The 14,674-nt window shown below is 39.6% G+C and overlaps 1 protein-coding gene across 3 annotated transcripts in view; it reads left to right on the forward strand.

The window, feature by feature from the left end:
• Window positions 1-14,674, forward strand: part of LOC117048438 (phosphatidylinositol 3-kinase regulatory subunit gamma) — a 247,007-nt gene that overhangs the window by 216,241 nt on the left and 16,092 nt on the right. For all 3 annotated transcript variants that reach the window (XM_033152246.1, XM_033152245.1, XM_033152244.1), the window contains one exon: window positions 14,487-14,598. In XM_033152246.1, the coding sequence (XP_033008137.1) occupies window positions 14,487-14,598 (112 nt within the window). The remainder of the gene's footprint in view (window positions 1-14,486; window positions 14,599-14,674) is intronic.

The raw sequence follows: 14,674 nt of genomic DNA on the forward strand, positions 1-14,674 counted from the left end.
AATTGAATTCTGGAAATCATGGGTTGTATCCATCTGTGTTGCAGATTGGGGGGGGGGCGGTGGACAAATAGTGAAAATTTGCTTCCATCCCTTTTCTTACAACGGAAGCTTTATTGTCAGTTGAGCAATGCTGTTGAATACATACAACCCCTTATCCACACATCTAAATGATGTAAATTGTTGGCAAACTAGTTTGAAAAGCAGGATATAAACAACTTACCGGTAAATAAAAATCAAGTTATTGAGAGTTTGTCTCTCTGGCTAAAAAGAATGTAAATCCTGTTTAGAACTCCTTAAGCTGAGTTTGGGTAGCTGCTAGTGCTGGGCCTGAAGCTTCAGCTTCTCAGGCAGAGAACACAAATTCTTACTCAAGTGTGACATGGACATCATAGAGCTCCTTCAACCCTCTCTGATAATAGCAAGCCCTTCTGCTTGAGAAATATCAGGGAACTTCCTGCTACAAGGTGTATTCTGGTTGTGATTTCTGTACCAGTCTTACATTAAGGAAGTTAGTTTTGGTGCATGAGTGCAATAGAAAAGTACGCTACTTATGGTTGGCGCAAGTAGATTACTTGGTTGGCACAAGTAGATTAGTGAGTGTCAGCTTTCCTGCACCCCTTAACCCTGTAAAGCAGGGAGAGGTAGCCACAATAGTGCTGCAGCATTCTTCCTGCACATTGGGAAAAATAATGCTGCAGTGCTGTTATTTTTGCCTATGTCACTTGGGAAGGGGGTAGCAGAGCAGAGGGAAGAGCCAGTATGTACAGTAGCAGTAATATCACAGCACTCTGCTATGATACTAACTTGACTCCTGATGGCCAGGTACTACAGAAGGAAAGAAGACCTGGCTGGAAGGAGTGATGTACTATTGGAGTATATGTTGGCGGCAAAAGACTGAGAGATGAAACTGCAGCAGTGATGCCCCAGTATTCCATCGCTGCAAAAAGTGTTGTGGAGATGGGAGGAAAGTGTATTTTTCCTAAATAATGTTCATAGAATAATGTGGAAAACAAAATAAAATGCACAATATAGAAAGGAAGAAATTGTGGTTTTATTAAAGATTTTCAGTCAACTGAAATAAAGAAGGATTCTGGGTAACTGCAAATTAATGAGACCATTGAAACTGTTCTCTTGAGGTACAACAACTGTAGTTCTTTGGCCTCATTATTATGCCTTTCTGTAGCAACATTTTGCTTCTTATTCTGAAAATGTTTATAGAGCTATCACTTAAGAGAACTGGAATATGGCTTGTACGTATGACATATTATTTTGTAACTTGCAATAAGTGCTTTTTAAAAGTGGTATATTAGCAGTGCAGCAAATAGCAGACTTTCATTTATATGCATGTGACTAAATGCTGTAGGCTTCACTCCCATGCACACTTATCTGGTGGGATTATTGATTGTGTATATGATGGTTGGTGGTGAATCTCCTTGACATAAGGTGCATCACTCCCATGCACACTTATCTGGTGGGATTATTGATTGTGTATATGATGGTTGGTGGTGAATCTCCTTGACATAAGGTGCATTACTGTATTTTTAAATAAACACGTCTTCTGCACAGCTCTTCAAATAGCTACCATACTTTATCTTTGGGAAACTAAGGGTGCCTATAGGATGCATATAAGGGTGCAGATCTGGAGGAAGAGGCTGAGTGGCATCCGCAGCAGATCTGCCACTCAAGCTAAGCACCAAATTATAAATTACTCAGAAGGTCTACTATTGGCTCTCCCAGTGTTTTCTTTAGAAATGAAATGCCATAATGGGTTGTCCATTTGATTATAGCAGTGTGTGCATTTAACAATTCTGCATGCCACTAAGCCAGTGTTTTTCAACCTTTTTTGGGCAAAGGCACACTTGTTTCATGAAAAAAATCACGAGGCACACCACCATTAGAAAATGTTAAAAAAATTAACTCTGTGCCTATATTGACTATATATAAAGTAATTTTATATGTATTGACTATATATAAAGTAATTTTTCAATTTTACCCACGGCACACCAGGCAACATCTCGCGGCACACTAGTGTGCCGCGGAACAGTGGTTGAAAAACACTGCACTAAGCCTTCCAAAATGAATGTCCCAATTTAGATTGCTCCTCCCCAAGCACCACTGCTGAAGTAGAGAAGAAAATGAAGTAACATGCAGTTTGGCCCTTACAGGCTTACAATTTCTAAAGATACAGGCCTCTATCTAGCATCCAGATTATTTCTTTCCTCAGGGAAAAACAGGCAGTAGAGACTAATTAGTATTATTCTAGATACTCCAGTATCTCCTCTTCCTCATTCTCCAAGGACTTTCCGCTTTACATGAAAACAAATTACAGCATCGTTCAATAGAGATAGAGAGTGTAGATTCTGACACGTAAAGAAGATGCTATTTTTTATGACTGCTGCAAAAATTGGTTAGTTTTATAGGTCTTGGGTTCATAGTCTACATGTAGTATTATCAAGTTCTTCATCACCTTTGCTGCAGTTCTGGTCAGACACTTGTTGTAGAAGAATGGGGGTAACAGTCTACCAGTAAGAACAGAACTGAATCATCCCCACCAAATGCTCCTTTCAGTTGCAAAAAAATAAAAAATAAAATCAAAGCAATGGAAAGAACCCAGCTTGATCTATCTTAGGAGGACACAGAAATAAAAGGGAACGGTTTTGTTTATGTGATGGAGAAAATGTGCTTCCCTGCTGGAAAATTAACTTTAAGATGAGTGTTCAACCTGATATCTGGATTCCATCCAATTAGTCTGCCTGCAACCATCTGATCTCTTTATTTCAGCTTAATACTAATATGAGGACTTTCTCTCTGGCTTCATGTTGTTCTGAAGGCAGCCCCTGTTTAGGGAAGTTTTTAATGTTTTAAGTTTTATTCTGTTTTAATGTTCTGTTGGTAGCCGCCCAAAGTGGCTGGGGAAACACAGTCAGATGGGTGGGGTATAAATAATAAAATTGTTTATTATTATTATTTAATTTCTTGCATCCTGGGCTTTAACTTTTCTCCTCAGACTCATTCTGATTCTCAAAAGTCCAGAAAGCATCAAAGACTTTCTGAATTATGCATATAGCATCAAGAGAGCCAGGTCTTGGTGTTCTACCATTTTTACTTCAGGGGAAAAAGACTATGACACTGTATGGCATTCTACAAATTGGAAAAAACTGACAGACCTTTGCTGCAATCCTATATATTTATAGGATTGAGCTGGGAATAAACTCAATTGAACATACAGTACTGTAACTTCTTGCCAGGGGGGGGGGCATGTATAGAATTGCTCTGTAACAATGCTCCCATCCCCTATCGCATTCACAAAGATCTAGCAAGGGGATTTGCCTGTTTTGTGTTGTTCTTATTGAACTGGCTGGTTGTGTCTTCTGATGGGAGATAACACCAAGGCTAGTTGCACATGATTACAGCTAGAATGTACCTATGAGTCTTAATTCCTGAGTGGTTTGGGCTGCTGCTGCTGATATTATTATTATTATTATTATTATTATTATTATTATTATTATTATTATTATTATTATTATTATTATTAATATACCACCCTATCTATACCCAGAGGTCTCAGGTCAGTTCACAGAATAAAATTAAAATATAAAATTACAAAATATATAATCAAAATAAAAACAACCCAGTAAACACCCCCCCCACACACACACATTTTAAAAGCATAACAGCACTTTGGCCCTCTTGGATTCAGGTGTAAATATGTAAATAAATGATATTTATTAAAGCTATGACAGCCTCTGCTACATCTTCAGTTCTCCAAAGGAACACAAGACTCTGGTTGAGGGCCAAGACCCATAGAATCCTGTGCACGGCTTGACAGGGATTGGGTTGGCCTCTAACAATATTAACACTTGAGCATGTATGGTACTGATGAGTTGATATCTTCACACAAAGATGGAGAAATAATAAAAAATAGCCATATTTAAATTTCCTTTGTGAAAGCACTGATACAGCTTAGTGCTGATTTTACTCTGCCTAATGCTTATTTGGCTCATCAAACTGGAATTTCCATGAAAGTGGCATCTTTTGTGTGGTTAGTGATATCTGTCAAGTTTTGTGCCTTGGTGTTTGAACTAGTAAAAGAATGCCTGCCACCTGTTGATCAGCTTTAGGATTTGATTTGCCTTTCCGGTACAGCCAGTGCTAAATTACTGGGATGAAGTACAGAAGACCTGTCACCTTTTTTTTTAAAGCTATAATTCCTTCAATTCAGTTTTGTTGAGTTTTATTGCTAGAGATTAACAAAGCTACATCACATATTGTTAGCCCAAATTAAACATTACATTTTAGATTCTTCTAGAGAAAAACTGCTCCCTCTTAGAATGGGAAGATTATTTGGGTGGTGGTCTGAGTCCCCATTTTTTTGGATCTTAACACAGATTTATTATTAGATAATACTTCCCACTGAAACAGCTGTAGACATTCAGGGTGAGATGTCTTTGTCAACTTGGCATTACTACCTGGCATGAGTCTTGGTTTTGGAGTGCAGGATTTAGGGTGCAGGAAAAGGAATTACAGTAGTACCTCCGGTTACGTAACCCTCTCGTTACATAAACTTCAGGATGCAAAAGCGGCAAACCCGGAAATATTTGACCAGGTTTCGCCGCACACACATGCACAGAAGCGGTCCTCAGGTTGCAGAAACCTCAGGATCCGACCGGACCTCTGGAATGGATCCTGTCTGCAGCTGGAGTTACCACTGTACATAAAACCATTGAAGTTAGCATGTTTGGATGCATGTACAAAATTAAACTGGGATTTGAATATGCTTGTTCCAAGGGGCAAATTATATTTCTGTTCACACGTATTCATCTTGAAGCTACATCCTGCTTCAAAAAAATAATTTATCTGATCTGCTCAGTCCATCTAACCTTTACATTATGCATAATCTTCTTCTAATGGAGCCTCAGCTATTCAGCACCCTAAGAAAATCATCCTTGGGTCTTGCTGCAACTACTGCTTCATGATGTCATGGTGCTTTTAGACTATGCTGCTTGATAAAGGTCGAGAAGGCATATGAACAGTTGCTGGTCAGTGCTTTAGTACAGGTACTACTGAATACTGTGTACTTACTCAGATATGATCAGAAGAGATACCAAGCTGATAGTTTTCATAATAAACAGTCTAATGTTTTTTCATCTTGCAGATGTTCTAAAGCAAGGCTGCAAGCATATTTCTTTTCTGCAGATAATTGCATTTAGTGATACAGACCCTAGCTTATGAAATGTACTGTAATAAATTACTACTTCAGATACTACAGAACCTCTTGTCTATGCATTTAAAGAACCACCTAGGCACAAAACTGACAAGTAATATGGGAGGTAGTAAAGTTTTCACCACCTTGGGAGCTTTCTTGTACCATTCTAATGTATTAGGGCAGTTCTCAAATATTTTATTTATTTATTTAATTCCTATACCACCCTATACCCGAAGGTCTCAGGGCATGAATTCAAATCTGAAACTAATACTGTTAGTTTGGGAACAAGTGGGAGGAGGCAGAAATAGACATAACAAAACACCACTTTGAATTGTTGCACAATGTTTTCCAGAGATCCACAACCAATAACACCATGTTAAGTGAAATAAGCTCTTATATGTAGCATAGCCATGCCCTGTACAGTTAGAGGCCCAAATAGATATTTCTTGAGTTAAGGAGGCTTGCTGTGCCAGTGCTTTAAGAATCTGCTCCAAGAAAAATGCATATATTATATTATATTATATTAAGTTGAATTAACTAGACCTTTTTTATATTGTAATCAAATACTGCAATCAAACATGCTGGCTAAACAAGAAATAGTCATTTGATGTAATACTGCACAAATACTAAGTTCCCATGTGTTTTGCTTAATGCTATGAAAAAGATCTGAGTAACAGCCAGGCTTTATGTTCCCAGAAATGGGGATCAGCCGTTGCCTGTGTATCTCAGGATTCTAGGTGTAACCTGATACCTGCGGTACCTAGCTGCAAGTAATCTCCATTTTACGGAATTATAGGATCATAGAATTGTAGTGTTATATTGGAGCTAAAATATCCATATTTATTTTTAAATCCCCCTACCCCAGTCTTTCTCATCCCCTGCCTGCTAACCTGACAGATAAGAGAACTTCTAGAAAATTATTCTGTGAGATTTTTGTTAGTCTTAATAAAAAGTATTGCCGAACAGTGGATTTTGGAGTCTTAACTGTTGAAAATAATTTAAATTGCATCAGAAAGAATGTAACTGAATTGCTTCCACTGTCTTGTTACGGATGAGTCATGTCTTTTTCTTTTCATTGCCTTACACATGACTCTGAAGCTTCAATTTGTAGTGTATTTTGAGATATAAAATGTCTTCACACAGAGAGAGGTTTGGAATTTTGTAAAGCAGAAAAGGAAAATCATTTGCAAAAGCTGAGCAGCTATACTGAAAGTACCTGCTAGAAACTCCACAGATACAGTCTATGTACTGACGTCACCAACGTATGATCTCAGTACTGTGCTTTCATTGGCTGATGTGCTATTTCCTTTCAGAGTCCTGTTTCTCAAATCCCAATCAGAGTTAGCTGAATTCTGAATGCAGGTTGGTTGGTGGTGCTGGCTTAGAGTGGGAGTAGGGTTACTAATAAGCAGGCTTTCGAGAAACCATTCCACTGTGAGAAATGGTGTTTATCTTTGCCTTTGTGAGAAATTGTGTAACTTAGCAGTGCATACCAGCTAGCTGTTGAAGTCTAGATCTGATCATGCTTATGTACAAATACAGAAGAAAGGTTTTGTTGATTCACTCACTTTTTAATCTTGAGGAAATGGCTAAACATAGTTTTTTAAACTGGTTATGAGTACTACCATTAGTAGCTGTTTCTGCTCCAGTGAACATATAAAATCTGAGCCTTCTGCGAAATCAGGATTTTATTTTATTTTTGCATAAATAAGGTTTGGGGTAATTCAGGGGAAGTGCAACTTGCTTGACAATGAAATATTGAATATCAAACATAATTTTATGGAGGAAAAGGCTAAAAACAATATTTTGAAAAATGACAGCTGGGTTTTCTAGGATTCTATCAAGAGCACACAAGAGGCAGAAAATAACTTTGAGGAGTAAAAGGTGCCCTTTAATTTGTTAGTGCAATTCAACATTAAGTTTTCTAGGTGATTTGGTAGCTCTTGTATTGCTTCAGTGAAACGTGGGAAAATCTTCATTTTATTCCCCTCTCCACAGTAATGCATTAAATTATGTTAATGCTTGGTGGCTGTAAAATTAATTTTGGGAGCTTATTCTAAAGTCCATGTGCCTATGTACATCCTTACATAATGTTATTTTAGAACTGTTTGAATTTCCTTTTTGTATTTTATTTATACTATAAACCACCTTGTGTGCATTATATCCCAAAAGGCAGCCTATAAAAACAATACTAAATAAAAAATCAACCGTTACGCTCCTGCATCTCTAGTACTGTTTTAATACTGTCAGTTAATATAGTTCTTTAATTTACTATTATGCTTGTAGGCTACTGTTGGAACAAGTGTGGATAGTTCCTGCAAGTGACCAAAGTGACTTGTTAAATCAGAAAATTAAATACTTCACCAATTGTGCTTTATAGGATGAAGGATTTGCATTTTTATATTGCAGCTTCGTTCCAAATGGATACTAATTTACCTAGCAGATGCTAATTGACCATAGAAGCTATTGTGTTATATTCGCTGTAGAAATAATATCAAAAGGTACAAGTGCCTTATAAATGTAAGGACCTAGTGCCAGTCTTGAGGTACCTTCATGTGACTGTTCCATCTTTCCATGAATAGTACTGGTACCAGTGATTTTAAGATAGCTTTAAATGTGGCAAATAAATTAAGATATTTTAATGTTAAGAAAATATAAGCCTTCTGCAACCAGTTCCTAGAGCTGTTTCCCACTCATTTTCAATAAGATACATTCCTTTATAAACAAGTATTTTTCAGGTTCAGAATCATTTCTCATTCTTTCCTTGTGGTATTCCCCACCTCCTTGCTTTGTGGTGTGCAGACCACCAAAAAAAGGAGGAGGTTTTGAGATTCCTCCCACCCCCAATATACAAAACAAGTCTTACTTTGCCTTATTTTGTCTAATGTCTCTTTAAGTTCTTGATATTTAGGCTTGGTCTTCTTTCTGCCCTTGTAGGTAGGAAGGCATTCAACACTGATTTGGGTCCACCAGCAGTGGTAAAATACTTTTTCTGAGAGGCAGAAACTTCCTACCAGTCCCTGCTGTTTCCAGCCTGGGACAGTGGACAGGCTTTTATGGAGTCCTGAAAAGAGAGAGAGGCAAGAGCAAAGAGGGCTTTCTATCCTCAGAACTGTTGGAGCCTTTTATCACTCCCTGCGGTTTACTCCCTCTGTGCCAGTTCAGTAAGAAAAAAACCCAGGAGGACTGCAGGAAGCTGCTCTCCAGCACTCTTTTTGTGCCATAGAGACTAGCTGGATTCCACAGCCTCCACTGCATCCAGAGGCAGGGACCACGGGCACCAGTCTGGCAATATAGAAGAATGTTTGGGTAGGAAGCTTCATCTTAATTTGCTTCTTGGGGAAATGTGCTACTGCTGCATGGCAACAATGGCCAGCGAGGAGAGGATTTAAAACCATTAAATTTACATGAACTTTAAAAAACAAAAACTAGAATATCCTGTAGAGCTTAGTAAAAAATAGGAATACGACAAAGCAAAAATGTGTGGTCCTTGGTCTGCTTCCAGTAAAATGGCAATTTGGGGAAGGTAATTCTGAGCTAGAAAAGGTCTTGGACAGGAGGGTGAAGCAGTGACCTCGTGACCAACTGTCCATGTAGACTACCCAGTCTGTTTGGGATTTTTTTTTTAAGTATAGGGAAATATTTCAGAGTCCCATGATGTGTAGTTTACACTTTGGTTCAATATGTTTGTATTCTGTTCAACAAAATAGGGATGCACTTTTAGGTGCCCTGGTGGGGGACATTTTAATTTGGAAATATAGGGGAAGCTTCCCTTCTGATTGTCAGCAGCATTTGTTATTGTGAACCACAGTATCTTACTGCATCATCTGGAACATCTAGTAGAGGTTGGCATCTCACTGATTTCATTCTGTGTCATTTTGTTAGAACAATCCCAGATGGTGGTTAGTATAGAAGCCATCCCATCCCCTGGGAGATGCAATACAGTGGTACCTCGGGTTACAGACGCTTCAGGTTACAGACTCCACTAACCCAGAAATAGTACCTTGGGTTAAGAACTTTGCTTCAGGATGAGAACAGAAATCATGTGGTGGCAGCAGGAGGCCCCATTAGCTAAAGTGGTACCTCAGGTTAAGAACAGTTTCAGGCTGAGAATGGACCTCCAGAACAAATTAGGTTCTTAACCCGAGGTACCACTGTAGTGGGTTCCACTGGGGTCAGTTTTATCACCTATATTACTTCATATATCTATAAAGCCACCTGGAGAGATAATGCAGAGCTTTGTGGTTAGGTATAATCAATACACTGCTGTCACTACATCAAGCTTTATTTTTCTTTTAAGCAACTTCTTTGAATTGGTCAGTGGAAGGTCTCTTAAGGTAGATGACAGTTAACAAGCAGAAGTTGAATCAAGACAAGGTGGAGATTATGTTGACTGGGAGGCTTGAGGCTCTGAGAGTGTGAAGTGTACCTATTATCAGTAGTATATTTGTTGCTTTATTGCAGCAGGTATGCATCTTGGATCTATTTCTTCCCATGGAAAAGCAGTGTCCACTCCAACCACCCCCAGTTGCATCTGATATGCTGCTGTTATCCTTTTTTAGTGGAGGTACAGAACTTGCCTCCTGCCCACCTAGCAGTTCGAAAGCACGTCATAGTGCAAGTAGATAAACAGGTACCACTCCGGCGGGAAGGTAAACGGCATTTCTGTGTGCTGCTCTGGTTCGCCAGAAGCGGCTTAGTCATGCTGGCCACATGACCCAGAAGCTGTACACCGGCTCCCTCAGCCAGTAAAGTGAGATGAGCACCGCAACCCCAGAGTCGTCCGCGACTGGACCTAATGGTCATGGGTACCTTTACCTTTACCTTAGAGAACTTGCACCAGGTTTATCTATACCTTTGTAATTTCCAGGATTCACTTCTGCTATGTGCCATAAGTAGGGTTGCTGAAGACTATTCAAATACTGCAGTTAGTGCAGAATGTCATATGCCTGCCTGTTTGTGGGGGATGGCAGATGGAAACTGTCCTTTGCCAGTTGCACTGCTGCTGTTGAAGTTCTTGGCCCAATTTCATATGCTGATTTTTGAATTTATGTATTTATAAATGTATTTGCCATTATTGGTATATAAATGTTGCAGCTGGAGAAAGAAGGGTTAACTGCCTAATTGTTGCATGGGTGATTTTCCTAAAGGGTGCACCTGGAAAGGGAAGGATCAACTCTGTCCTCCCCAGCTAAAAATTCCTCAAGCTCACCCTCCAACAATTGGACTTGAAAAAGACCACTCCCCATTAGAGGCCACTAACTTTTTAAGATCTTCATTGAGAACTTCCCTGTTGCTCTCCTACCAGGGAGGTTATTTGTTAATGGTAAGCAGTGTTATTTGGGCTGCACCAGCTTTGTGGAATGAATGAACACACCACCACCACATATCATTTTCCTTCCTTGCTTGCATTTAGATGCAAGTCCCATTTGTTTGGGAATATTAGATGGAGGGAGGAATTTGATTTGATTTTGATGTTTACTTTGAATGCAATGGTTTTAAATTGAAGTTGTCAGTGGCCCTAAGCAATTGTAGAAAGGTAAGATATAAATATTTTAAATTAAGAAATAACTTGCGTCACAGTCCAGATTTCTGTAATGTCCAAGTCAGACCATGTGGAGTAAGAAAGATTGACTGAACACCCTTCTTTGTGTGCTGCTTGTCCTTTAGGCCATCTTTCCATTCTTCCACATGGAGTACTAAACACTTCAGGCTTGTACACAAATATCTTATTTGAGTTTCTGGGTGTGCATAAACTGCACAAATAACCCTGAGTTGCTAGGTGTTCTGTGAAGTGGAGCAGAAGGCCTTAGGTTGCCTTCTGTTTAGCTTGTGCATCTAGCGGAAGTGCAGCATTGCAAGAGCAGCATGGATTCATCCTCCAAAAGGTCTAACACGCTCCTCTCCATATGTGTGTGTTCAGGCACCCACAGATCAACTGTTTGACAGGTGTACCTGGCCTTCTGAAAATGCCCAGCTGCACACAGGTCCACTCCTGAGTTATTCACAAACTGCAGAGAACACGGGAAGGACTCTCAAACATTTGAAGGGGATGGGCCATACACAGCCAGTCTCATCCTCAGGCACAATGAAATACTTACCCTCAGGCAGCAGATATTGGGGGAGGGGCAGGAAATGGCAGCAAAGTGTTGGAAGACAGAGCTGGGTGCCACACAGCCTGCCCTCCAGCTCCTATGCTGGCATTCTGTCCTGAGGTGCAATGGAGGGTCCACTTTTGTTATTCTTGAAATTAAAAGTAATATATAAATTCTTTTAATAGTGAATGAATGAATGAATGAATAAATAAATAAATAAATATTTGCAAGCTGGCCTTTGTGTAACAAGGACTAAATCTCACTGACAAATTTAACAAATCTAAAACTGAACTGGCCCCTCAAATGATAAAATGGGTGTAAGACTCTCAGGGTGGAACTCTGTTAGGGTGCTGACTGTATTTGGTGCTGATTGTTGGATGACTCTCCCCCCCCCCTCTATATGAATGGTTCTCTCCCCCCCCATGTATTGTCAGAATAAGAGTCAATCTAGTTGGTGTCAGTGCCCCTAAATGAGAGGTAGTATTGGGGTTATAGTACCCCAGGTGAGAGGCAGAGTAGGCTGCCTGAGATTTACCTTCTCTCATGATCTTTTCTCTCTACCCTCCTTTCCTCTGCCTCCCCCTGTGTAGTTTTCTTTCTTTGTGTACTGGTTGGTTGGTTGCTATGTTGAGTGTTCTAGCTTTTGCTAGAACTCTTGTTGAGGTGGCTCCCTTACTATCTGCAGGGTTTTGCCCAAAGAGTAACACTGAGAGAGTAAGCTTTGACCCCTGGTGTTTAACAATCTTGTGCTGGCTTAGGGTGCCTTCTAAGCCCTGACTGGTGGCTGGGGAGACACACCCACCCACATAGGACCATCTGTCCAGCACAGGAAAGTCACCAGCTCCTAGATCAGTCATACCTCCCATTCTCAACATCTGTCTTGTCTAGATTTGGCTTCAGTTTATTAATCATTATTCAATCTATTACAGATGCCAGGAATCCACTCAACCAGCTCACCTTGTTTTGCTGTAAAAGGAGGAAAAGAACTGAGTGGCATTGGCATACTGATAAGCTTAACTCCAAATCCTTTGATAAAATCTCCAGTAGTTCTGAATTGATGTTTAAAGGGTATGGGGAACAAGGCTAAACCATAAGCACTCCCTAGCATAGGTCTAGCCAATGTGGTGTCCTCTAGATGTTATTAGACTACAACCACAATCAGCCCCAGCCAGCAGGTCCAGGGATCAGGGATGATGCAAGCTGCTGTGCAACTGCATATGGACACCATATTGGCCAGCCCTGCCCTAGCGCAACTCCAGGGCAGGGGTCCTGACCCAAGCACTACCTTGAGGTCTACCCAACCAAGAGTGGAACCAAGATGCAATACTCCCATCATGCATCCTTGGTAGACAATACCATCCATACCGTCTTTCTCGATTATCAAAAACGGCATATAGGTTCAAGAGAATTAAGAGGTTTTAGTCTCTGCATGTAGCTCCCAGCATAGGTTCTCCACCAGGGTAATAGCAGCAGTTTCAGACACAGGGATTTGTAGATGTGCTCTAGCCTTTCAGGAGAACACACATGTGCAACATCTTCAAGCAAGATAGCACCTTCATTCACATGATTATATGCATATGGTATATAATATGTCCTTTATATATGTGTGTGAAGCAGTCGGTTATCCTTTTGTTGATGCAATCTGATATCTCTGAAATTCTTTAAAAATCTTAAGTAAACTTGAAGAATAATTCTTAATCTTAGTACTTTTTTTCACTTGCTCTCAAGTATCTGTAGTGTAGTAACAGGCAATGTTTTACATTTGAGGATGTTGCTAAGTCCCGTAGATAATTCATTAAAATATTCTTCCTGCACACTTTTTCCACAGTGTTGAGAAAAAATAGACCTTTAGAAAACTGAACAGTATGTTACAAAAAATGTGGATTGATACTTTTTTTACAAATGAAGAAACAATATTTGGTTATTTAGCATCATAGTACCGTGCTCTGGTCCATGGGGTCACGAAGAGTCGGACACGACTAAACAACTAAACAACAACAACACATTGACACAAATTGAAGTCCCGACACTCCATCAGTAGTCCAATGGCTTTTATGGCATGGAACTGCAGTGCAACATAAATTGCCAGGGTGGCTACACAGACATATAAAGCCAATCCAAAAATGCCCTGGTCTTTGCAATCATAGCCTTAGGCTAATTTTCAGTAAAATAGATTAGAGCATGGCCAGTCCTAGGATCAAGGGCTGGAATTTGGATTATGTACTACTCTCTTTATATATTTGGAGGGCCAGTCTTCTCTGGATGCAGAACATGGACGTATGTTGCTGTAGTTTGAAAAAAGTAGGATGTGTTCCCTAAGCACTTCACAGTCAACTTCAGAATTGTTGCCAAGCAACTGAATGTGTTACTTTCCATCAGCCCCACTGTCTCATGGTCCTGGGCTCAAGTATTGTATTGTCACTGAAGGCAGAACTGTGATTGGTGCCCAAACTTACAGTGCCTTCTGCAAGACCAGTGTCATACAGGTATCCAATAGATGGCCCAATCCAAAACTTTTTTCATGCTTAAAAAAAAAAGTTCCAAAATCTATTCTGGGTGTGGTTTTAATTCTGGCACTGGTTCCTTGTGGTTCCATGATGGAAGAAAGGTGGGCTATCAATGTGAGAAATGTGAACGTGTGCAATTTGAGGAGGACGTAGCAAAAAACCAAACCTCTATCCTGGAATCTGGCTGTTTTGTATGCTGCCAACTGAATCTGATGCTTGATCAGCAACTCAGAGTTTGAATGACTAGGTTAAAGTTCAGCATAATTTAAATTGGCTTGATTCAGCATGTGCAAGAACAGTGAACTACTGTACTTTGGGCACTTAAAAGTAGCCTTTGAAACAGAAGTCAATGAATCGTCTTAACTACTTTAGTGTGGTAGGCATTGTAGAAGTACAGTAAATAGAAAAATACTTTGAGTAATTGATTATTCCTTGCCAAATCATCTTTCATTTAAACCAGACATTTTTTAAAAACTGAACTTTCTGTTTTAGTACCACAATCTCAGATGAAAAGGGATTTCTGTCACTTTCCTTTTCTTTCTCTTCAGTTCTCACAGGTCTTTAGTACCATACAATGCTTTACCTAAAATGTATTATTTCCTGATTGAATCCCTTGTTTAATATTTTGAGACATCATTATAAAGCCAAAAAAGTTAACCAGCAAAATCTCTCTTCCAGCTCTTCCTCCAAAGCCCTCCAAACCAATAACTCCAGTAAATACAATTGGGATAAAAGAGAATTGCAGTTCATCACTGCAGGATGCAGAATGGTACTGGGGAGACATTTCAAGGTAATATTTTTTTTCCTGAAGGAGAATGTGGCTTACTTGCAATTTTCCTTTATATCATAGGTTGGGTACATTTCTC

Source organism: Lacerta agilis, chromosome 6 (genome assembly GCF_009819535.1).
Source record: "Lacerta agilis isolate rLacAgi1 chromosome 6, rLacAgi1.pri, whole genome shotgun sequence".
In the NCBI taxonomy this organism is placed as follows: domain Eukaryota; kingdom Metazoa; phylum Chordata; class Lepidosauria; order Squamata; family Lacertidae; genus Lacerta; species Lacerta agilis.